Here is a 26,448-nt window from a genome sequence, read left to right on the forward strand (position 1 = left end):
GCTGAGAACCCCTCTGGAAGAGTTAAAAAGTGCTGTTAAATGCTAAGCAATCTCTTTAGGCCCTTAAAGAACATGTTTCACTTTTGTTTTGTTTTGTTTTGAGGCAGGGCTTCTCAATGTAACTGGCCCTGACTGTCCTGGACTCACTTGGTAGACGAAGCTGGCCTTGAACTAACAAGATCAGCTTGCCTCTGCCTACCAAGTGCTGGGATTAAAGGCATGTGCCACCATGGCTGGGTAAGGAAGAATGTTTTTTAATATTTAGAGATAATTACAAACCTAAAGCATGAACATTTCCAGGGCCAAATAAATCTACTAGTTAATTCTACCATACTTTTAAAAATAGTTGATGCAGATCTTTCTGAAACTCAAAACTAAAATGGAAGGAATAATTACAAATTGAATTCATGAGGTCAGAATTACTGATGCTAACCAATCAATGATAATGTAAAATAAATAGCAACAAAACACAGGTAATATCCCCAGTTAATATAGATGTAAAAATTCTCAACAAGTCAATAGCACATTGAAAGAATAATATACCATAACCCAGGGTGAATCAAAATATACAAAGCAATAAATATGATGCACATTAATAGTATGAAATATAAAATTACATTATGACGCTAATACCTGTAAAATTACATAATATTTAATAGGCTCTCATGAATAAATATCAACAAACTAGGAATAAAAGGAAATTACTTCGACATAGTAAAGTCCTTGTAAGTATACAACTAACATAACAGATGATGCTGAAAACAGTGAATGCTTTTTGTGTAAGACAAGGCTATCTGTGTCTACCACTCCTAGTCAATACAGTAGTAGATATCTTGTATTAGATTACCAGGCAAGAAAAGAAAATTTAAAGGAAGCAAATAAAATCATCTCTCTTTGCACATAATAGATCATGTATATAGAAAATTCTAACTACTACCCACACATACAGAGAAATAATAGAAAAAATAAAATCTGTAAAGTTACAACAGTTATGAAATGTAACATATATCTAGGCATGGAAGCACAGTACCTGTAATCTCAGTACTTGGGAGGCTGGGACAGAAGGATGGCCACAAGTTTGCAGCCAACCTGAGATACACAGTGAGTTTCAGGACAATCTGGGCTATACAGTGAGACCTTGTCTCAAAAAAAAAAAATCAAATAAAATTCAGCATGCACAATGAATACTTTCTACATACTTACAAGGAAATATAGAACAGGAAAGTAAGTCAATCTAACTTGTGTTGATGTTTGGAACAAAATATTTAAAGACAAAATATAAATAAGAAAAATGAAATGTATGTATTGTGGCACATGTCTTTAGTCCCAGCATTCGGGAGGCAGAGGCAGGGGGATCTCTGACTTTGAGGCCAGCCTAGTCTACAGAGTGAGTTCCAGGACAGTTGGAACTACATAGAAAAGCACTTTTCTTTGAAAAACCAAAGTAAAATAAAAGTGAGATTTATACCCTAAAGACTATAAAAATATTGATGAAAGATTCAAGTAAATGGTAAAAGCACTCTACGTTAAAGCATTCCATGCTAATACATAGAAGACGTAATGCATCAAAACGTCTCTACTATCTATTCTAGTGTGTTTTCGATAACCATGATAACCATTACAACCAAAAGCAACTTAGCAAAGAAGGGTTTATTTTATTTGTTTACATTCTGTAGTCCCAATCCCAATCCATTATCAGAGGAACTCAGGGCAGGAACTTGAAGGCAGGAACTGAAGCCAAGGCCATGGAGGGATGCTACTTATTGGCTAGCTTGCTTAGCTTGCTTTATTATAGAACCCAGGACCACCAGCTTAGAAGTGACAATGACCCACAGTGAGCTGCGCTCTCTCACATCAATAATCGATCAAGAAAATGCCCTACAGGCTTGCCCACAGGCCAATGTGAGGGAGTCATTTTTTTTTCAGTTGAAGTTTTCCCTTCCTAGGTGACCCTAACTTGTGTCAAGTTGAAAAAATTAATCAACACTAACAAAGCAAGGGTTTTCATTCTGTCAAACTTTCAATAGCGTATTTTATAGAAATAGAAAATAGATAAAATTGCCTAGGGCCCTGAATACAAAAAAAAAAGCTTACACATTTCATATGGCACTATTCATAATAGTCAAATTATAGAATTATACTAGGTGGCCAACAACAGATAAATGGATTAAGAAAATGTGGTACATATACATGATGTAATTTTATTAAGCTATAAATAAAAAAATCATATAAAATCTGCAGGAAAATAGATGGAAATGGAGTTAGGCTAAGTAAGACATGTTATACCTGAATGAAAATATTATTATACAACCCATCATCGTGTACAATGAGTATATGCTAATAATATAAAAGATGAAAAAAAAAGCTGGAATCATACATACCATGGCTTCAAGTTACACTACAAAACAACAGTAGTTAAAATGCAATGGTAGCAGCATAAAAGCAGCCATGCACAGACAGCAATGAACCAATATAGAAGCTCAGAGATAAACCCTTGCTTCTGGTTTACAGCGGTGAACTAATTTAGAAGCCCAGAAACAAAATCTTGTTCTTTGACAATGGTATCAAAAAGACACGTTGAAGAAATGAAAGTTTCCTCTCTCAAGTGGGGCATGAAAAACTATAAATCTTCTGCATAATGAAAGTAACAGAACAAAAGGGCAGTGAACAGAATGGGGAAGAATATGTGCAAACGCTTTCTCTGTTATGGGATTAATATCCAAAATATATATGGAACTTAACTGCAAGTAGCTTGATTTGAAACGATCCAAACTCAGATGCATAGTAAAAGTAAAGTTCCAGGCCAGTGTGAGCAACAACTAAGATCTTTTCTCATTAAAAAAAAAAAAAAAAAAAAAAAAAAAAAAAAAAAAAAAAACATGGGCTATGATCTGGAGAGATGGCTCAGTGGTTAAGAGCACTGACTGCTCTTCCAGAGGTCCTGAGTTCAATTCCCAGCAACCACATGGTGGCTCACAACCATCTGTAATGGGATCTTCTTCTGGTGTGTCTGAAGACTGTGACACTGTTCTCACATACATAAAATAAATCTTTAAAAGGGGATGGGGCTAGCTGGGCAGTGATAGCACAAACTTTTAATCTCAGCACTCAGGAGGCAGAGGCAGGAGGTTCTCTGTGAGTTCAAGGCCAGTCTAGTCTACAGAGTGAGTTCTAGCACAGCCAGGGCTATACAGAGAAACTCTGTCCCCATCCCCACCCCACCCCACGCACACAGGCTAAGAATATGAGTAGACATTATTTCTCCAAAGAAGATATACGAGCATATGAAAACATGGAGGAGATGGCTAACATAGTCTAAAAGATAGAAAATAAGCACTGGTGGGAAAATAGAGAAGCCAGAGCACTTGTACACGGTGAGACAGAATGCGAAGTGGAACACAACACGGTGCTATTCGCATGGACCATGAGTAAAAATGAGCCAGAAATCCAGCTCTCAGGTGTTAATTTGAAGAACTTAAACCAAGACCTTGAAAGAGATATTTGCTTCCCCATGTTCACTACAGCGCTATTCACAATAAACTGGATGTGGAAACAATGTAAATGTTCATCAATGTCTATACAAATAAGGAGAATTTAATGCACTACATAATTGGAATGTTTTTCTGAAAGAAATTGATATAGATGACTATGGGGGAACTAATCATCCAGTCACAGAAGAAGAAATGCTATGTGATTTCATTGGCACAAGGTATCTAAAATAGCCCAAGTTAGAGGAATAGTATATCATGGTGGGTGCCAGGGATGGGGATGGGCATGAGAAGCCTTGGTTCCATGAGTCCGATATTGTAACTATATATAATGAATACCTTTCTGGAGATCCTCGATACATGATGCCTGTTGTTTATATATTCTCCACTTAAATTTGTTTATGGTATAGATCTTAAGTGCTCTTATTGTAATAAAAAGTTAGATGAATGTAAAATTTACCAAGACATATGAATATTGCCATGGTTTGGATCTTAAGTATCCCCCAAAGGCCTATGTGCTAAAGAATTATTACCTGGTTTGATGCTATTAGAAGGTGGTGAAAACTTTAAGAGGTAGGTAGGGTCTGGTGGGAGGTCCTTATACCTTTGAAGGGATGCCAAAAAGGGTTATAGGAACCTGGTCTCTTTTACTTTCTCTCATTCTACCCCTCCCCTCTCTCCTTCTTCTACAGTCAGACAAAACACACACACACACACACACACACACACACACACACACACACACACACACATATCCTGGCCATGAGATGAATGGATTTGATCCAACAAGAGTTACTTCTGTGGTGTGCCATCATTGGGTTAAAGCAACAAGACCAACGAATCATGGATTAAACTCCTAAAACTGCGACCAAAATGAATATTTTCTTTCTGCAATCTCATTTTCTCACCCATTTCTTACAAAAGCTGATTACCACAAATACACTTTCTGAATTGAAAAATGTAAAAAGTATAGATTGAAAAACACCGGTGTCCTTAGTTTGTACTGAAAAGGATTGTAACCAGAAGGCACAATCCAGTCTTGAAGAGGCAACTATGTATAATGACTCACAGACCCTTTTAATACAGAATACTGTTAGTTAAAAACATACTGGGTCATAATAACTGCATATTAATATATACTTCAGTAACTAGTATCACCTGTTTGGAGAAATGGATTCAGGGTTCAGCTGAATGAAAATAAAGAGGGTCACCAGCTCTGGCTGTCTTGGATGGTGAAATAAAGATGGGCTACCTGATCCTAAACCTTTCAATAGTTAAAAAATAATCTTTGAGCTTTTCTACTCCAGACGGTAGAGGAAAAACCAGAATGTGTGGTTCCCATATGGTTCAGTAATAATCACAACCAGTCCCTTAAAGAGCCTGATGAAATATGTAAAGGGAGAAGAAAGGGGGGCTTGTGAAAATTGCCCAGGGTAGGGTGGGGTGAGGTTGACAAAACCATGGATCCAGAGAAAGAAATCAAGAGGACAATTTTACTCTGCTGGATCGAAGCAAACACCCTTAAGTACATTACTTATATTCATATAAAATACCAGCCAATACATCAACAGGAATGTTTAAGGACCCACTAGTGATTTATGGTTAATACTTAATGATTTGGAATGCTGCAACTGGAACTACTTAAATATTTCTTGACTTCTGAAATACAATTAAACTGGTACATACAGGGAATTAACAGTAGCATCATGATCCTTTTACAGAAGGATATGTTACCAATTGAATTGGCCTGTCTGTCTGTCTGGGGAGCAAAGCATGTTTTTGACTAAGACACTAGATAAGCATATCTCATTGAACCAAAGAGACTGGTCAACTTCACAAGAAGCCATTTACAAAATACACATGGGAAGCCACAGTCACTATGAAATTATGCATGTGTGGGAGAGAAACATGGAAACGAGAAAGATAAAGGATGAAAAGAGTAGGAGAGGAAAAATTCTGTAGGATGCGGAATTTTAAAGGTTTTTTTTTGCATAAAAGAAAAGAAGTTTACTTCTCTAAAAGATATCACCACACCACTCCGCACATCTTTATATCTGCCGGTTTGCCTATCTTTGTCTCTATCTTTGTCCCTCTAGTCTGTAGGTTGAATAAAAAAAATCTATACTTTCAAAAACACAGCATTTTTATCCGTTTCTGTAAAGAGTCGTAATAAATGTTAAGAGCAAGGGAGAGAAAAGATCAGAGTGCAGATAAACAGCGCAATAAAACATTTCCTTTTTCTATCGTTCCTCATTTAGCTCTGGGTATATAGGCCCTGGGTTCCACCTCTGGTACCATAAAAAAAATCCTTTATTAAATACAAAAAGGATTGAAAAAGAACACGGTGAGCATCTGAAGAGAAGTAGAGAAAGCAGGAGTTAGTGGAAGGAAGAATCAAATGATGGCTAGAATACAAGAAGTCTGGTTTGGGATGGCCTCACAGTAGGTTGAATTTTGTTAGGCAGGTAGGATTAGAAATGTATTTGAGGTACTATGATGAGCAGAGCATTCAGCGTGTCCTAGGAATTGCGAGCTATCACATGTGGGCCATATACATTGCAATGACTATGGGAAAGACTAATCAGGTATTGTGAAGGCAGATCAACAGGCATCTGTTTGCATTAGAAAATGTATAGAAACTGTAGCTACATAACAACCCAAAGCCCTGGCTTGTTCTAGAATGCTTCTTGTTAGTGGGAGCATGCAAGAGGAACACAGCCGAGCAAAATTGGAATGCTAAAAATGTTCAGACAGGGGTCAGTGTGGCTGGCCTTCCTCTGAGACTTTTCTATGCGAGTTGATTTAGGTATCAATTCTAGGAAGAATGTAATTCCAGCAAGCACTAAAGAGAAAGAAAAGGTGTGGCCGCAGTAGGAGGCTGAAATACACTATTTCAACAATTTCTGAAGGAAACATCCAAAGGTAGGAAGAACTTCAGAGATCAACCTCTGAGTTCAGCTTCCGTGTACAGACAGGGGTTGCCAAATGTCTCAAATACAGGAAATGACCTCTAGGATACATTTAAAAGGGGTGAGACTGGAAGCAGAGAAGCTAGCCTGCAGTCCAAGAGTCCAGACAGAAGGTAACAAGGGCTTGAGGGAGGGTGGGAGGAGCGAGAACTGAAAGGGCTATTGAAGGAAGAAAGACCTGACAGGATGTGATAATTAACCTGATACAGGGATGAGTAAGTGGTGACTCCAAGATTTCAATCTAAGCGAGTGGGAGGTGAGGAGGCCAAGGACTACAGCACTTCTGCAAGAAGACAATAACAAGTTCCATTTTAGACATTACGGCGAGGGGAAAGAAAAGAAATAATAATATTCAAGCAAACATTGCCCACCAGATAACTGAAAAGGGATTTGGGAGTCATGAGATTTCTTCACTGAGTAATTCTAAAAGTACAAACTAATTAATGGTAACTTTAGGATGGACACAGCTGGGGGCAGGGGGGTGGCACAGAGACACAGAGACAAGCATGTAGGGACTGAACTCTGATTCTTGATTCATACAGAGGAGTAGTGTGAAAACAGTGAGAGGGTGGAGAAACAAGGCCATTCAGTGCCACAGAAACCATGCTGGCAATAGGATTTGGGGGACAACCAAGTCCATATAGTGCAATGGAAACAATACAAAGGGTAAATGACATTAAGGGTTGGTTAAACAATTACAGATAATAGCTGTTTTTAAATGGAGGGTAGATCTCTGTATACTGATACTGAAAGACCTCCAGTATGTGCAAGTGGAAAAAGAGGCACAGAAGACAGTTTCAAAATGTTCCCTTTTGTGGAAGAAGCAAAAGGATATATATATGTATATATGTATATATGTGTCGATATATGTTTATGTGTATATGTAGGTATGTAACATTTGCCTGGGGATATAGAGAGATACTATGAAAAGGCACAATAAAAATAAATTCAGTCGGAGAAAATAAAACAGAGATTTGGGAGCAGGAAATTCTTCCTTGCCTGCCTTTTCATGGTAAGCAGTGTTCAAGCAATGTGGAAGGAAAACAAGAATGGAGTCTGAGGAAATGTCAGGAAAGTTGGCCTTCACACAGACGTCAGTTAGTCACACTGGAAAGGAATAAAGACAACATGGGCAAGAAGAAAATGGAATCACTGAACACACACACATGCATACGAGCCCACACAGGGAATATAGAGAATTGATAGCAGTTGCCTCTGAGAAGAAAACGTAGGTGGTTTAGGGACAGGGATGAAGTAATATATGTCTGCTTATACATTGTTAATTTTGGTCCCTGAACACTTATCACACTTCTCACTCCTCTAAGATAACAATTTAAACTGCCTCGGTAAGAAGACATGGAAGGAAGAGGAAGGAAACAGGCAAAGGAAGGAGGCTACGAGGAGGCTACCAGTCATTTTAAATTTGTTGGAAAAGATAGAAAAGGTTGAATTAAAAAAAAGAACCTGAGAGGGCCCAAGAACGCCAAACCCAGTGTTGCAGTGTTATTTCCTAACTCCGTTCCCACTTTGAAAAACACCAGGAGCACACTGGGAAGAACAGGAAATCACACAAAGAGAAAAATCAAAATTTGAATACTGAGCCTATTAACTAGTTGAAGTTTGACAAGGTAATGAAAACTTTCTGTCCCCATGTCTTTATCTTAGAAAAGAAACATTACTAAATATCTCTGTATACTACCACACACACATACACACACAGACACACATACACACACAGACACAGACACACAGACATACACACACACAGCCTAAGTGCCTAATTTGTACCTTAAATGAGCTTCCCAGGAAAGCTTTGAAATGTCTGGTCTGTGAAACTCAACTTTGTCCGATGTTTCAATGCAAGCAACAGTCTTACCATAGTGAACAGTGGGATCAGAAAGGTAGTATGACGTATAAAAATGGATTCTCTGGAAAATAAAACTTTAGGTAACACAAGACAAGCATGTGATTTGGAGTGGATTAAAGGTAGGTTCAGATACTAGCTTTCCTTTGCTTTACCTGAAGAACAACGCTTTGCCTCGCTGGACCTCACTTTTTTTTTCATCTGTATGACTTAATTCATTGTAGGGATGATGTTATAATGAATATGCATGCACAATTTCAAGAACACAAAAGATACTTAACGGAAACTTTGATCATCCCCACCCAGAGTTAAGACTCCCAAGCGCATAAAAACTGCTATGCCAATTTCCTATTGTGCGTTTCTATTCCCTTGCCCTTTCAAACCAGCCTTCACTCCATAAAAGCACATCAGCTAGCCCTTTGATTTTTCAAGCACCTATGAGGTCACCCAAAGAATTCTCTCCTGCCCTTTGAACCTTTAATTCCTTCTTAAATGATTTACTGGCTGTCTGGCCTCTAAATGACCATGCTAACAGCAATGTTCTTCCTATCCGAGGCTCTGGCCCTTTGATAACTAAGGTGCCCCCAAGATGGGGTTTACCATCCTTACATCCTTAGAGAGATACGTTTTCAAGAAAATGTAGAAGGAATATTATCCAAATCTTCCCCCAATGTACACAACTATTCAATCATTTCTTAGTTAAGAATGCCTCTAATTATTCATACTTTTTCATACTTACAAGAGATTCTAATCAGGATATATCCTTTCTGGGGTCCCGAGACAAACCAGCTCTGAGTCCACGGCCGTAAAACACGCTCTGCTGCAGTAGACTGGGCAGTAGCAAACTAAGCACTCCTGGTGTCACCGTGCTATCCCTGAGTATTTGAATACTGATTCTTAACCTGTCCCCTTAGTGACCTAAGATAACCTGACCGTCATACAGACGAGCACCAATGACATTAAGCCTCATTAGTCAGTTCCTTTTTTCCTTTCTTGGCGTTCTCAGCTTTGAGTGAAACAGTGAGAAAAGGAATGTCATGGTCAAATAACGAAGACACTTAAGGCATTATGTATAAATACCAGACAGTGACTCACAACCAAGGCCAGTGAAATAGAACACGTTTGGGCTTGTTTAAGCAAAAGAAACAAAACACACACATACACACACACACACACACACACACACACACACACACACACACACACACACTGATTTAAAGTCTTCGAATTTCAGCTGAAGAAATGAAGTGCTTGAATCAAGCACAAAAGTCACTATACCCTCTCTGAATTCACACAGAGTAACCAGCAGAATGACTGTTGTGTTACAGTCTCACAGCAATACTTGCCTACATTTTCACTCCCCAATGCCAGCCTGCAGAATACAGCTTACATATGCAGCAAGCCAAGCAGCCTAGAGAAACCCTCATCCCCCACTACTGTCACCCCTCTTCACATCTCAGGTTGCACTGTTGCACTGGAGGGGTCCTTCCTAACTTCCTCTACCATCATTATCATCACATGTTCCCTCCATACAAAGCTAACATGAGGATTTGAGGTTCACCACAGTTTCTAAGGGAAGTTGGTCATTCCACCTGGAGCCATCTGGGGATGAGAATGATCAAAGGGTGGAAAACCACTTGAGAAAGCAAATTCATTATGGTAGTTGTTCCTCCAAGCGGAAGCCCCATTTTACTATTCCAGTTTTTTCTAGATCTTCTTTCAAAGCTGCCTTTCTCCATCTGAGTTCACCATCTCATGCCTCTCTTTTGAGTTGGGAGTGATACCAATAATACTTTTTACTCAGATTAAGACTTCTAGGTTTTGTCTTGAGGTTGGGTCTGTGAATTAACAGGGTGGGGTGGGAGAAGCTTCTGAAAAGCTCTCAGTTTAGAGGAAAGGAAAAATGATATACCATTTCTTCTTGTCCAGTAGTAACAGTTGACTTGGTTGCTAGAATCTCAGCCTCCGAGCTCCCAACAGAACAGGAAGTAAAAGATATAGCGAAGAGAAAGAGAGACAGGCAAAAGAAAGGGGAAAAGAAGACCTAGCATAGGGCAAAACTTGATTGTCAGGAGCCTGTTCCAGATCACCATCACTTACAGGCTTAAAGTAGAGTTCAGCCTTAAATTAGGACTACAACCTAGGGTTATGGGAGATAGAAGTACCTTACCTGGGTCTTAGCAGTGGAAATTAACTCTCCCTGGTTCTGCCCTTCATTCCTTTGCTTTTTATTAGGGGCTGGAAAGGGAGTCTGTAACTCAAACCCTGCAGCTGAACAGGGCTAAGAGCCAAAACCTTCCTTAAGCAGATCCAGTATGTACAGAGCCTGAGCACATTTCTCAAGCCAAGGGCACGGAGAAAGCACGAAAATTACATATTGAGCCCTTTACATCTAGAAGAGGAAAGTTAGCCTCCCACCCCAGCTCACACAGCAGAGCAGTCAGCAAGCTAGCTCTTGTAAGAGCCTAGCACTCAAGCAATCTCTGCCACACCAAAAAATGTCTCCCCCAGCAGCTAGGTATTTGAATGGATTTCAAATATAAATTACAAGTTATTTTACCTGGTGAGAGAAAGGAGGCAAACTAAAGAACCTACATGCGCATTAACCTTAGAGCAAACAGTGTTGTTTTAGCTACAAAGAGCTAGGAATGGGTTTAGACCAATTTCCACAGTACGGGCATTTTTACAAAGTTCTGCATTTAGTTTCATAAGGTGGAGAAAAGTAGATGCTGTTGCACAAAGTAGTAATGAGGTAGAAACTCGATTCATGAAGGATGGGAAGTAGAAGAGATAGGATGGTCCTCAAATTGACAGGTACATCTACACACAAATTGACTCTAAGGCATTCTATTAAGTATAAAGATAAAGAACATCAGTGCTACAGGTAATCACTCCAAACTTGTACAAATTTCAATGATAAAATATTTCCCCAGCCAGATTTACAGCACAAGAGGTTGTAAGATGAATCCCCATCTCCTCTTTATTTTTAGGGTGGTAAAGACAAAACCTAGGCAATGAAATCCCACATGGAAGTTGAACAATATTTTTAAAGGTCGTATTAAAGAACACTTATTATTCCAAAATCATAAACAATAATATTTACAGATTAATATTAGCTCATGCCAGGCAGAGAGGAGAATACTTCTACCAATCAAAATGGAACAGAAACTTGAAACTCCTGTGGTTTGAGGTTTGCCTCACAAGCTACCACATTTTATTTTACATATACAGAAAACAATCCTTAAACATCTTGGCAAAGTCAACTGATATTTTTTAGAAGCCTCAATCCATTTTATCATGTCCATCTGAGGTTTGGATTTTTTTTTGTTTACTTGCTTTTTTTCCTAGAACTCCAGCTAGCAACACCTCTACTGACTAGGCATCCTGCAGATCCAAACAAACTAACCTAAACTTTGTCTGTTTGCTAACCAGACAAAGCCAGGGATGCTCATTAAATCACAAAGCAGGCCAGTTTCCTAAGTCTTTGGGGCATAGGATAGTCTGGCAATTAACTGATTTACAGAACAATCAATAGATTAGAAAATTGTGTGTTGACAACAGTATTCCTAACAGAATGACTTGCTATTTCAATTGATTGAACCCCTAAGTAAGCAGATATAAACAAACCTCTTTGTGTTTGTCCCCACCTGCCTACTACTCCCCAGCTTGATTGTCCCATAAGAAGTATCAGAAGACCGAAACCAAAGTACAAACTGCTTCCCCTGTCAATCCCCATCTTCTACATTTGAAATAGAGGCATCAGCTCCCATACCTATTAACTTCTGCTTCATTCTTTTAGTGGTATATATTGTCACTAACCCCTGGTTACCTGACATCTAACACACTCTCAGCACATTACCATATTGCTCCAAAAGGTCTCTTCTGATCAATCAGTCACTTTAGGTCTCTCCTCAGACATGCAGTTATGTGACTGGGACTATACTGGATGCCTAGTTTAAATACAGTAATTCTGCCTGCATCTTTTAAGGCATTCATCCAATCAGAACAAACTCTCTTCTACCACCCAAGACTGCCTAAGTACCATGCATGTACCCCTCAGGTCCAGCTTCAATTTTTACTTTTCCCACAAAGCTCCCAACATTGAACCATGAACAAATCTTATTAGATTTTATTCTATGGTCTCAGCATCCAAAGGTTTTTGTTCCCTAGACATACAGTAGTTATGTACATAAATAAACTTCAATAAACATGTCATCTCTTTGAGAATCCAAAGATCAGGTCTACTCTGGTGGTCATGTCATGAATTCTGTGGTTTAGGAGTAGGAACTCTGCAAAGTGCTCCACAAATCTGTGCTCTGATGTGCAGATTAGTTAACTGGTTCATTGGCTGATTGGCTGATTGATTCATAGATTGGAGTCTTAATTGAGAGTTTTTAGGACAACCAAACAAGGTTTAACACAGCCCTTTAAAGCTCCAGCTATTTAGACATGGGGCAAAAATCTTGTCTACCTCGGGCAGTTGTAGACATCACATTAAAATTGTCCTGTCATTTCATGCACATTTGCCAACTTCAAACATTTTATTATTTAACAAGAATTTCAGCTTAATAAGGATACCTAGGATATTCTATTTCCTTCTTCAATCACATATGCCAGTGGTATTTATATGAAGTAAAGGAGAAAGAAATCACCTCTATTGGAATAACCATACAAGTTCATTTCATTTTACTGTTGAGATTATAATTTAAATATATTCCCCGCTTCAGCCCTTCCATATACCACTCCCTGCTCTCAAATTCCTGGCTTCTTTTTCTACTTCTTATTATTGGATCATACAAATTTGACAATTTTCATTTGATAATTATAAAACCTAGACACAACAAGGAAACTGACTTACTTAAAAGGCTCACAGATGAGGGGCAGCCATTAAGACTAAGATTCTGATCTTCTGAAGGCTACAGATATAGCTGTAGCTCAGAAGAGAACTGTTCTTGACAAAAAACAGGCCTGGGATATGACTCAGTTTGTAGATTGATTGACTGATCCCTTAGCATGCCCTAAGCCCTAGGTTCTATCCCTAGCACTTCCAGGAGACAGACAGACAGACAGACAGACAGACAGACAGACACAGACACAGACACAGACACACACACACACACACACACACACACACACACACACACACGAAAAAAACCCACAAAACACTTCCGGTCTTTTGAATCCTAGCACGATCACCTTGCCTTGATTCAAGATCTAAAACACAAACTTGCCTTTGACCCTAACCCCTGAGGTATAATTATTGACATTACTAGTTTCTTCATTAAATTTTATTTCTCATTCCTCTTCTTTCTCCCATCCAATTCTCCTTATTTTTAAGATATATAGGTGTGACATTGTAAAAAGAAACCGAGACTTGGGATAAGCCAGACGTTTGAATGCCAGAGGTTTAGCTCAGCGGCGGAGCTTTTCCTAGCATATACGAAGGCCTGAGTTCTGTCCACAGCACTGCGAAAAATCAAAATAAATGATTAAAATTAAAATAATATTGTGGTGGCACTGTGGACTGAAACTACACCTCTGCCTCCTGAATTAAGTTTCAATGCCAGCTCTCCCACTTAGCATAGAATTTCAAATCTTTCCCTTAACTTCTCTTGGGTCTTAATCCCTTCATTTGCATAACTGAGACATCAATATCCCCCTCAGAGACCTACTATAAATATTAAAGGAAAACACATGCAAAGTACCTGAAACAGACTTATTTGCCACTCCAGGTTCTCAAGGTTTGTGATCCCCACCCCACCCCCTTGTGTAGGCTCTGACCACCCTTTGCATCCAACAGATTGCTAAACTCCAGTCCAAACTTCTGGTCCTCCACTCTAAATATCTGGAAGTATCCAGATCCTTGCCTGATCCATGTTTCAGCCTATGGTCTTGACCTTTCTTAATTAACAATCTAAATTAAGAAAGCCCCAATGTCACAGTCAATTTCTCCAAAGAACATGAGTCAGGTCTGACACACACTCACAGCTCTGTAGTCAAAACATCATCACTCATACTTTCAATTAGAGAGAGAGGCCATTAAAAGCTACTTGCCTGTGGAAGTTTGGGGAGAAGGGACTTTTCCTTAAACACACACACACACACACACACACACACACATACACACACACACACACACACACACACACACACACACACACAAATAGAAATGGAGAACAGTAAGACAGCCCAACAAAGACAAGGCTTTAGCTTGTCATGGTATCATAAGCAAAGATAAGACTGTAGCCATGAGTATCTAACCCTTTTCCTGAATGACTAGTCAAACCAGCTTTACTTCTAGCTCTACCTCCAACCCCCTCTTCTCAAAAGAAAGATCAGTTTCTGATAGACCATGAAAGGCAATAAATATAGGAGAACCATTCAAAACTTTCCTGCCGGGGGGCTTATGGAAAAAGAAAACCAAAACAGCTAGAAATCGGTTGGGTGGTGTTAGAATGAGGGCCAGAAGATACCTCAAAGAATCTGTTCTTCAGTGGGCTTAACCCTTGGTCCTGTCAGATCAATTCTACCTCCCACATTCTTTAGAGAGGTAACAGTAAAAGATTTGAGTGAAAGTTAACAGACCATGCCCGTCTCTGAGAACACACCAGGAAATAGCCACTTCTGTAAAGATAGGAAACAGCAGTGTGGAGAAACGTGGTGTTCTGTAAGAGCTGTCTGCTGTCACATTGCCACAGCCAGAACAAGAAAGGACTCTCAAGCCCTTCCATAAAGTAGAAACTTCCTGGAAGTTCTACCAAAAAAAAAAAAAAAAAAAGAGGATGGCACAAAGAGATGAAAGGAACACGCCAAGATTACTCAGGAGATTGCTAAGTATCTCCAAGTAACGGAAGGTGGCAAAAGACTTGTCCTTAATTCAGACAGGACAGAGAAAGATGAAGTGTGAGGAATCTTCCCTCTGTTTCTACTTTAACTTACTGAACTATTTTCTAACTTACTGGCTTCAATTAGCCCTTACCAGAGCATCCTGAGCCCCGACAGACAAAGCTGCTGTAGCAAAGTAGAAGTGCTCAGTGTAACCAAAGGGGGAAAATGGGTTCTGGATAGCCGGCAGGGCAGCCAACGGACAAAGAAACAAAGAGCCAATGGCACTTGAGTGAGAGTCCAAACTGGAGGCCTTAAACAACCAGTGCTTGTGGCTACAGGCTTGAAATCGAGGACTGGACATGAAATAAAGATAGGTAGTGGATGGATGGATGGATGGATGGATGGATGGATGGATGGATGGATGGATGGATGGATGGATGAAAAATGAGTCTCTTCCTCTGAATAAGGAAGTACTAATTCTGTCCCAGAGCATAGGCACAGACTTATACTGAAAGAGGAGGGCGTGGAAGTGAAGAGTCATGGGAGGGGTTAGAAATTACTTTGAGAGCTCAAGTCATCTTGATCCTTGCCACTTCGGTGCCCCAGCAGGATGGCTCTGCCCAAATAAACATGCCAGTGAGGTGTGTGGAAGAAACAGATCATCTCTTGCAAAACTAATATACACGGCAATGTTTCCACTCGCCTATTTGCTCTGAAGGTGGCTAAGGGACATGAGGAGACAAAGTTTACTTCATCCTGGTCCTTGGAACATAATCTTTAGCGAGGAGAAATTGTACTCAAATTTACTGATCAACAACTTAATTAAAGAATGTCAGTAATAAATATTTTAGTGAGTACCAGGAAACAAAATATTTGGTTTTATAGATGCCAAGTGAAAGTGATCTCATTATCAACACACCCAGAATAAAACAGTTGGAAGATAACTCACAGGTAAACCTATAGCTCAGTTACCATGGAGATCTAACACACATCTGGTCCCAGTAGTGAGGATATGAGTACATCAAGCACTGATGGCAACAGAAATCCCAAAGTTGCTTAGAGCTGTGTACTAGAACTCTCTAGAGTACTTTTCTGTAACTTATAGATGAATTGTTTTCCAAGAATACACTGTGTAAGTAAGCATCTTGGAGTTCTGAATACCATTTCTTACAAAAAACATTATTCAGTATGATTATGTTGAATAATTTCATTGCTCATCCACTATGGATTAAATAGGATTCTCTAGAATTGTTCTGAGTGAGCCTAACAACTATTGTCAAGTGTCAGTGTGGACATGTTCTCTGGACTTCAATTTCCCTTCCCTTAGAAACCTAGGGCTTCAACAATGAAAATTAAGCCCTGCTCCAATCTCCTCCCTGGTCTAGACTTTTGGGGTAAAAAAAGGCATTTCCCAGATCAGATGATAAGTGGGGAAATATGGAGAGATACATTTTTAAAAGCCTATGAATGCAAGACCTCCAGCATGAGTGACTTCTGTGGCTATTCCAAGTCTAAACAGAAAACCCCAAAACCCCAGACCCTAGAAACCCAGAGTTGCAAGAAACACTGCAATCAGTGCAATATATATTAATACACACATGTTTGTATATGTGTATATGTGTATGTGTATGTGTGCATGTATATAAGAGACTACTTACATATCACATATGACATATGGTTGGTATTTTCAATTTTGAAATTGATTACTTTCCCTAGAAGGGAAGTTCAGAGAGGTTAAAAAACTGGAATTCTGATTCTGACAACATTTATTAAATACCACTTCCTACTCTGTTAACAGTGTCTTTGTTTAGACATATACACTCTATGAAGGCAAGTCCTAAGCCCTGCCCCCCCCCCTCTGTCATCTTCCCTGGAGTGTCTTTCTCACAGCTGCTGTGGGCTAGGAGCAAGGGGAATTCCATGTAAATAGTAGGAGATGAAAAGTGTCACTGAAAAATTTATTATTTGTGGCTAGGAGGATGGCTCAGTAGAAAAGGTGTTGTGTAACCATAAGGAGCCAAGTTCAGATCCCTAGCACCCACAAAGAAGCCAGGTATGGTGGTGCATACCTATAACCCAAACACTGGGGTGGGGTCAGGGATAGGCAGGTCCCAGATAATCAAAAGTCTAGTAGCACAGACAATGAAAGTTCTAGGTTCAAAGAACCGGTTTCAAAAAATATAGTGGGAAGCAACAGAGGAAGACATCTAACATCTGCCTCTGACCAACACACACACACACACACACACACACACACACACACACACACACACACTTCGTCATATGGCTTTCCTGTGTGCTTATTTAAAGACCTTGGACAACTATGGATTTCTAGCAGCACAGTATTTCCTTCAACTATCAGACATGGTCACAGAGCCTTCTTATGACATTGCCACCAGAGAAACAGAGCCATCTTTGGCTATATCTTCTTTTGAAAACACTTATTTTGTTTTATGAGTGTGTGCAAGCATGCACAGGAGCACATGTGCATACAGGAGCCTGAGGAGGTCAGAAGGGCAACAGACCTGGACCTGCTTTACATTTGGGCTGCCATGTACATAATGAAAATCAAACCAAGGTCATCTGCAGGAGCTAAGCCCCTTTAGCTGCTGAGCCGCCTTCAGATGTGTGTTTTTAAAGAATGGTCTGTAGCTGGATACAATTCTCAGCACAAAAAAAGGTCTCACTTAAATTTTGTAATTTTCTCCAGGAGATGGCTATATTGTGTGTGGGCTCCATAACTAAAGAGAGCCTCAAGGAGTAGGGATGAGAGATGTAGCCCAGCGGAAGAGCACTTGTCTACCATGCTCAATGTCCTAGCTTTGAGATTGAGCACCAGAAATTTGAAGAGGGGAGGGGAAAGAACAATGAACAAGATGTAGTGAATCCAGAGTGGAGGGAGGAACCTCAGATCTCTTAAGAGTTGAGAAGGCACATAAATTTGATTTTTGAAAGTACAGAAGGAAAGGCTAAATCACAGACCCCCCATAAGGAAAAGTTAAGGGAGCACATCTTTTTTTTTTTAACTCTCAAGGGTTTTTCTAAAACAGAGGAAGCACCATTGTTCTGTGTGGTCCAAGATTGCTTAGCCCCATGGATGAGAGGCAAAGAGAAATGTTTGCAACTCAATATAGATAAAAACTCTCCACAGATTAAACCTGACAACAGTGAAGTAGGCAGGCTTGAATATACACATGATCCCCCTTGACCAGAGGAGAACATAATCAGAGACCCTCCACAACAGGTTCTTTAAGTGACCTTAAACCAAGTGACTTCCAGTGACTCTGAGACTGTTTCTAGGTCCCAACCAAGAGCAGCAGCAATACAGCAGCCCTTAGTTAAGCCTGCCCTTTGGCACAGGGGGCAGTGGGCACTGAGAGCACACCTTCCTGTAATCTCTGCTGTTCTTCATTAACTGCTCCCAGATGGGTCAGCACATTTTCCTCTGGTTTGGAAGAAGCCTAACCATAAACACAATCATGTTCTCTCATGATAATTACCCCATAACTAGTAGTCTCTGTCCGAAACTGTCTTTTTCTCTTTAAAGAAATTCCTGGGGAGTGTTCTGGGAGAAGCAAGGGAGAAATGCTTTAACTATTTAAAGAACAATGCTCAAGTGTCTTCCAGCTGGAGTTAAAAGTATTGTCTTTGAGGTTTTAGAGAAGAGAAACTGTACAAAAGGCATGGACCCTTTTCCTTCACGGAACAAACATGGTTATTAACAGGGTACTAGGTATATATGACAGAGCTAAAATCCCATGTATGCAAATTATTTAAGACAGGGCCTAAAATTCTATGTATGCAAAGGGTTAGCCAAGCTTTGTGAGACATACCATATAGCCTTTTTGTTTTACCCCCCTCTTATATCCTTAGATAGATTCCTATTCCATGCTGTGTCCTTTCTGGAAGAAGACAGAAGTCATGAAACTGAAGAAGGTGTCTTTGTGGATTCTAGTGGGAAAGATCAGGGATGGATTCATATAAGTAATCAGGCTGCATTCATCTTCTATTAACATACCCTGCAAAAATACCTTTGGGACTGCCAGGTCCTTGACTAGGCCTGAGGGTGGGGCTAGGTCTGACCTATAATGCAGCTGGAAGGACTTGAAAGCTACATCATTGCTCGAACAACCTCTACATCCAACATGAACTCAAAAGTCACAGCCAAATTTACTTCCAGTCACAAGGAAACATCAATCTGATCATTCGGCTGCCTTTTAAAGTTTCAACTGCTTTTTTTTTATGTTTAGAACTAAGATCAGCATGAGAGGGCACTGGAGCTGACAAAGAACTTAAAGAGCAGGTCCTGCCTTTCTATAAGGTCAAGGATAGCAAAGGGGTTACCACATCCATTCTCACATCCTCTGTGATAATGGAGATGGGACAGGTAGACCGACTATCACTCTGTAAATAGTGACTTAGAGCTAGCAGGGGTAAACATGACAGAGGAATATTTGTGTACATTCCATAGGCTTTCTCCTTCAGCCTATGCTCCAACTCCGCCCTACTTTGTTAGAGAACAGTGACTAGCTCCCACTTGCCTCACTGTGCCAAATTGAGACACCTACCAAAAACAGGCCAGAAAAGAGCAAATATGTGGGTGGGGTAAGCACAGGGTTCTGGCCTGTCCTTTTTACCCTAGTTATCCGCTTCCTTTCCCTGAATCCTGACCACCAGTCCCACCCTTTCTTTTCCATGTTCGGGGCACATTTTTAAGAACTGACATTACACAGGAACCTTAGGCTGCTGTTCCGTTTTTCTGTCCTTCTGTGTCTCCCATGCCCCCATACCCACACACACTGCTCCAGTCTCTGAGGCCTCCAAGAGGTCCTATATGATACAGATTCATTGGTGCCAGAACTTTGCAAAGGCTCACTCCCCCGCCCCAGAAGAATCATTTTATGCAGGGAGTCAACTCCATGAATGACTATAGACAAGGCCACTACACTAAAACAGACACATCTGACTTGAAGACAATCCCCATTTCATTCAGACAATACCTGTCCTGATCTAGTATGAGAAGCTAGCCAAAGAAATGAATAATTTTAAGGTCATGTGACCACTCCCTCGTGGTCATTTTCTTATGACTTCAGTAGTACTAATGTCACATATGGAAAAACCACAAGCTTCTCCCTAAAACCTGTGGTAATCAATAGAATAATGCTGTTTAACATATTGTCCCTTTTTTTGCCACTTGATTATCAACGCATAGCTATACAAGTCTCCATAAATCAGGCAGCTGAATTGTACACATCCAGGAAACCATATTAGCTAGTTCCACTGAAGATTGTCCCAACCTGACCATTTCCTGGTCTTAAAATGAAAAGTTAGTTTTCCTATTCCTAAGCTGTCTCCTCCTACTGATCACCTTTTCTCAAATGTCTCCATCACCCTGGCTATACCTTTCCCAAGCAGGTACAGCATATCAGCCTGAACTCTAACTATGTTTGGATTTCCCCAGAAGCAAAGGAGGTCTGCTGCCATTTTGCATTGTGACTCTTAGCTCATCTGTCTTTCACAAGCCTAAGTTATTTAGTTACCAAAAGAGTCTCCCCCTTCCACCCTTGAGCTCAGACTTCATTAGCATATACCTAAAACACAGTGGTTATAGATGACTTCTCAACATGGAAAGCATTACTGGCGTTAGAGGCCAGTTAGAATAGATATAGCCCTGAAAGTTATTAGTCAATGCTCCCTCGCATGTTGTAGTACTACCAGAAGAATCAAGATATTCTCTAGGCCACCAAAAATAAAAAGGCTGACAGTCCACCACACAACAGACTGAAGCAAGCTACTCAACGCACCACAGAGTCAGTTTCCCTATCAGCTTCTCTGTCGCCTTCCCTGACTCTCACAGTGTGGCTGGGATAGGATAAGAGAGTACGAGGTAAGAAGCATACTGTATGATAGCATGCAAAAGAAACGGCCATCTTCCTTACTCACTATATAGCAGTTCCGGTGAAAAGAATGTCAGGGTTATGACGATTCACTACCAAACCATCATAGCGCCATTTAAAGACTGCCCACTTCCAATTCATTTTAGATCTAGGGATGCCCAGGTCCAGGAAAGTGAAGGGATATTCCCAGGATTCCACAGCAAAGACTGACAAGGCAAGAGTTAGAATCCAGAGGGTTGTTGGTTTGTTTGTTTTTTATTTCCCAATTCATTTCAATTTCTAGTCCATCCCCACTGGTCACTTAAAAACCTACTTGTGGGGAGAGAGCTATATTGTCCTGAAGCATAAGAAGAAACACACTAAGATAGAACAATGAAATATCCCAAATAGTTATCTCGTGAAGAAGGAGGAGGGAGAGGAGGAAGAGGAGGGAGAGGAGGAAGAGGAGGAGGCTACAAGCATTACACTGAAAAACTAAAATACCTTTGTGATGTCCCAGCCAACCCATTTATACCTGGCTTTTACTCCTGCACACCCATACATACAATAATGAATCTTTATATAATAGGAGCCAAGTGTGCATTCAGCAGAAAGGCAATCATTAAAAGGCACCCTGCCTCTCCACACACGAGGCACTTCCTTAGCAGTGTGGCCAAGAAAACCCTCATATATCCTCAAATAATCCCCCAGCCAGACCACAAATTGCTGGCTGCCCCATACTTAGTAACACCCCCTGCCATGCTCCTATGGGCTCACAAAATAATTCAGGACCACAGCAACAAGCACTGTCAGAGGGCCTGGCAGGTTGGGGCAGCCTGGACAAAGCTGTAGAAATGACCTCTCCAGGGTCTAGGCAGACTGGAAATTCTGTGGGCAGCCTGAGGAGGAAAAGAAAGGGGGAGCTGCCAGACTGAGGGCTGCATATCCTATTGTGACCTTGGTGGAAAGAGAGGGGATGAGTTTGATTAGAAGAAATTCTTCAAGGCTAAGATCCCCCTCTCCAAAGGGGCTATTTAATAGGGTGTTGTTGCTGTTGTTGTTGTTGTTGTTGTTGTTGTCTGTCTGTCTGTCTGTCTGTTTTTTAAAAAGTGGTTTGCTCCAGAGAATACCAAAGGAAGGGTGTTAAAGGGCAGGATGTGAGGGCAGATCACAAAATCATCTACCTCAATCTGGTTATGCTGGTTGAAGATCGCCTGGTTTGGGAAGGCTAAAGATTCTCTCGAGGTCCCTGTCAATCCCCTCAAAATGTTGCCTCAATACACCTCAGACAGTCAGAACTGACTGGTTCACACGTGGGCAACACGTTGCCCCAACACCTTAAAGATACCTACACAAGTTAGCTAGGAAGCCATTCCAATGCATGGAGAAAGTAACATAGATTGTTATGGCGGGGGAGGGCAGTAACTTTCAGAGCCCAGCTGCTCTGTTAACATGGGAAACAAAAAGAATCCCTATAGCTACATTTGTTACTTTAAAAAGCTAGAGCATTCCACCACCCCCAGTCCAAATCTCCATCTACAATCTCAACTGCCTTCCCCGTGCATTGGAATGGCTCGCTAACTGAGTTTGTAAGAGAAACAAGAAAAGTGGGTTAAAGTTCATGAAGTCCCTCCACCTGGCAATCTTGTGCTCCAAGGTGAGCAGTCTTACAAGTCACTCTTCCCAGTAACGACTCCAATAGTCCCCCATCCTCCACCCTCACTCGCACTGGAGACGCCTGGGTTTGGAGGTTCCAGAGCTCTTGGGAGTGCTTCTCTCCCCTGGCCTCTAGCTGCAACTTGGTTCCAGCTGATCACAGGCTCTTAAATCAAAGCAACCCTAGTGGCCGCTTCAGCACAGCTGTGCTCCATGGCACAAAAGTTCCCTCCACACTTCGCAGCGTGCAAGAAATCTCGCTGGCGCGGGGCAGGAGGGAGGGAAAGGGGCCGAGGGGGAACCGGCAGCAGCAACGCCCCAGCTCTGAAAGAGCGTGTGTGCGTCCGGCTGTGGGAAGAGAGGCTGCGGAAAGCCAGCGATGCCTCATCACCAGCTCTGCGTCAGACCCTAGCCCAGCAACCTGCCTCGGGCAGGACAGCCCGAGGGAGAGCCGGGAGAGCCAGTCCCGAGCCCCCCGCCCCCCGCCCGTGCCCTCAGCCCCTCACTGTCCTGCCCAGCTCAGGGGCCTCCAAGTCAAGGAGAACCCCCAGCAGCCGCCATTTCCTGCAGCCCACACTGAGGTGAGTGGCCTCCTCGCCGTGGGGGGAGCGAGGCTGCCCCGGTGCCCCGTGAGTGTGACTGCACGCAAAGCTCCTGCGGGGGCCGGGGGCCGGGCGCCTCGGGTCCCATCCTCCAGCCACACACTTCCCTGCAGTCTGCTCCGGCGGCAGGACCCCCTCCGTGTGGCTGCAGCCCCTCGGGCTCCGGCCGGCCAAGTCGCAAAGTGGGGCTGAGGCCCGCACCCCGCGCACTCTGCGCACCCGCTAGCCCATTCAAAGTTGGACGCCGGGAGGAGCGAGCCACCGCTCCTTACCTTCGACACCGTGAGCGGCTCGCAGTGCTCCAAGCCCCCCTTCAGGGTGAAGCCCCAGGGCGCCCCCCCTTGCAGCTGCACCGGGACGTACTGGAAGGACCCCGGCCGGTTCTCCATCCTCGGCTCGGCTGGGCAGGCGCCGCCGGGCTCCTTTTCCGCGGGGGCTACGGAGCCTCCGCCCCCAGCAGCTCAGCCACCATCGTCCTCCAGCGCCGCGCCGCGCCGCCCCGCTCCGCCTACTCTCCCGGCTGGAGACGCTCAGGCAGCTAGTGAGCTCTAGGAGGAAATGACACGGAGCTGGAGAGAGGGGGGAGAGGGAGGGGTAAGGAGAAGGGGGAAAAAAGAAAAGAAGGAAGGAGAGGCGGAGGGATGGTGCTTAATGGACAAGAAAACGGAGCAATGGGGAGGGGCAGGCACTGGGACCTCGCCTATAGGATCGCTGAGGAGTGGGAGCTAGGCGAGGCCTCACATCAATTGTTACATTGTTTCATTCAAGTAGGCCCCCTCTTTGGTCCTCCTCTTTACTGCGGAGCTACCCGCCCCTCCTTCAGCCCGAGCAAACCGAGGTGAAAGTCAGTGTGCATGGGCCCTCGTGGCCGAGTGCACTTTTCTGATTAGAGCCTTCATGTCTCTCTGACTGCCTTTTTCTCCTGAGGGTGCTGAGAGCCAGGTCCTGGGATGTGGGGGAAGGAGGAAGAGGGCGATTACAAGGCTACTAATCTGTGGACCTTGCCTACAGGAGTGGAAAGTGAAATACACCCAGGACCAGCAAACACAGTGGGGTTGTGCATGTAGGCTACTTCATGCACACACTAGTTGTATGGAGTCATTATTGAACATTGCCTAGGAGCATGGTTTAAATAAGGGAGAACTGAGGATGGCCCCTGAACAGGCGCAGCCACAAGCTAGCTCCCTACTGGTGTCTCTGGGAGTACTGTGATTGTGGGTGTGCCTGTCATCTGTGGGTCCTGACATTGCCTTGCACTTGCTGCATGAGATGGCCAACCCAGGGATCTACAAAGTTAGGACTAGCCAAAAACAAGAAAGAATATCCATTGATAAGCTGGCCGATTGATAATGTGCCTTTTGGATCAATTTACTTACACACTGGGTCTGAAACCTACCCAATCATCTGTTCTTGGTTGAGCCTGTTTCTCTGGCTCTTAGAATCGGCCTAACAGCTACAGAAACAGTCTTTAAGATCATCTGATGCTGAGTTCTCAGCCTTGACCTAAGCACTTTATCTCCCCTCTCAGGACATGTTTTCTCTGCAGCCACAAGTGGGAAGTGACTTTTTAAAGGGCTTCACACCAGCAGGGAAAGTGTTGACAAGACAAGGCTGAGTCAATAATACTTTCTTAACTTGGTCTTGCTTTTGAGTGTCCTTTCCCATGCCTTCATACTTCGTTGCTCATGACAGCAAACACTATCTGGTCCCTTCCTTCCATGGAAAACTTCCCATAATTCAGGTGTCCACTCTCTGCTCCCACTTCCTCATTGTGTCTTAAGCATCCTGCTGCCTGTCCTATGTCCCAGCATGCCAAGGAAATTGGTCATAATGGTAATTTGGATGTTTATAATCTGCCACGTGTCCTTAGAGACAATCCTACATAAGAAGCCATAATCGACCATTTACACAAACCTAAGAAAAACCATGATCATGTTACTAGAAATCAGAAAATGCCTTCTCAATTTGCTGATTCCTTTTTTAAATTTATTTTTGGCACTAAGGATAGAACCTAGGGCCTTGTTCATGACAAGCAAGTCTTAAGATAGATCCCTTTATCCCCTTATGGGATTAATGTTTTTTATAGTAGTGTCTTAATGTTTCCATTACTGCGAACAGACACCATGACCAAGGCAAGTCTTACAGGGACAACATTTAATTGGGGCTGGCTTATAGGTTCAGAGGTTCAGTCCAGTATCATCAAGGCAGGAACATAGCAGCATCCAGGAAGGCGTGGCTGAAAGTTCTACTTCTTCATCTGAAGGCTGTTAGGGAAGACTGGCTTCCAGGCAACTAGGTTGAGGGTCATAAAGTCCATACCCACAGTGACACACCTACTCCAACAAGACCACACCTACTCCAACAAGGCCCCACCTCCTAACAGTGTCCCTCCCTGGGCCAAGCATATCCAAATCATCACAACTAGAGACTGAAACAACTTGTGTGTGTGTGTGTGTGTGTGTGTATGTGTATGTGTGTGTGTGTGTGTATGTGTGTGTGTGTATACGCTGAGTAGTGAAACCAGTGCCTGTTAAGATTGTTAGACAATCAGTTTTATCACTGAACTACATCTTTAGCCCCAACTCCTGGGTTTTTAAGTTGTAGATCAACTGCGGCTGTAATGTATTTGCTCTATCTCACTTTGAAACTGAGCAACAGGTCTGACTGTAACTTAGTGCAACTGAGCAGTTAGCATGTTAAAATCTCCAAAGTTCAGTTCGCAGAATGTGTGATCCTACCCAAGAACTATCAGAATTTTGGGCCTGCAGGTATTTGTAAGCAGGAGACATACTTCTGAGCCCTGGCCTTGTCACTAATTAGAGAGGTGGCCTTGAACAAATCACTGAGCTAAGCCTTTGACGTCTTATTTTCTTCATCTGTAAACTTTTGCTAACAAACTCTGACGTACCTGTCTCTGAGACCTATTGAGAGACTAAGATGAAATAATACATATGAAAACACTTTGAAGAAGAAAAAAAAGTAAAACTGCTCTTGACCTTAACATGAAACAAGGCACTGAGCTAGCCTTGAACTGAACTACTTGCCTTCCAAGCCATAATCCATAGGGCTGTTATGTTCCTCATCTTCTCTTTTTCATCATTAAAGAGGAAGATAAATCACTTCATTCTTTGCATAAATAACACAGAAATAGTAGACATATTATAC

The 26,448-nt window shown here is 42.1% G+C and overlaps 1 protein-coding gene across 2 annotated transcripts in view; it reads right to left on the reverse strand.

Moving 5' to 3' along the window:
- Shroom4 (shroom family member 4) overlaps positions 1-23,672 on the reverse strand; it is a 211,827-nt gene extending 188,155 nt beyond the window's left edge. Inside the window, exon 1 of one of the 2 annotated variants that reach the window (XM_087600084.1) lies at positions 9,061-9,335. Coding sequence is in view for 1 of the 2 variants with exons in the window: in NM_001191730.1 (NP_001178659.1) it covers positions 23,556-23,672 (117 nt within the window). In the remaining variant the exon portion in view is untranslated. 2 annotated transcript variants of the gene reach the window in all.
- Between the last annotated feature and the right edge of the window lie 2,776 nt (positions 23,673-26,448).

Source organism: Rattus norvegicus, chromosome X, assembly GCF_021556685.1.
Source record: "Rattus norvegicus strain SHRSP/BbbUtx chromosome X, alternate assembly SHRSP_T2T, whole genome shotgun sequence".
In the NCBI taxonomy this organism is placed as follows: domain Eukaryota; kingdom Metazoa; phylum Chordata; class Mammalia; order Rodentia; family Muridae; genus Rattus; species Rattus norvegicus.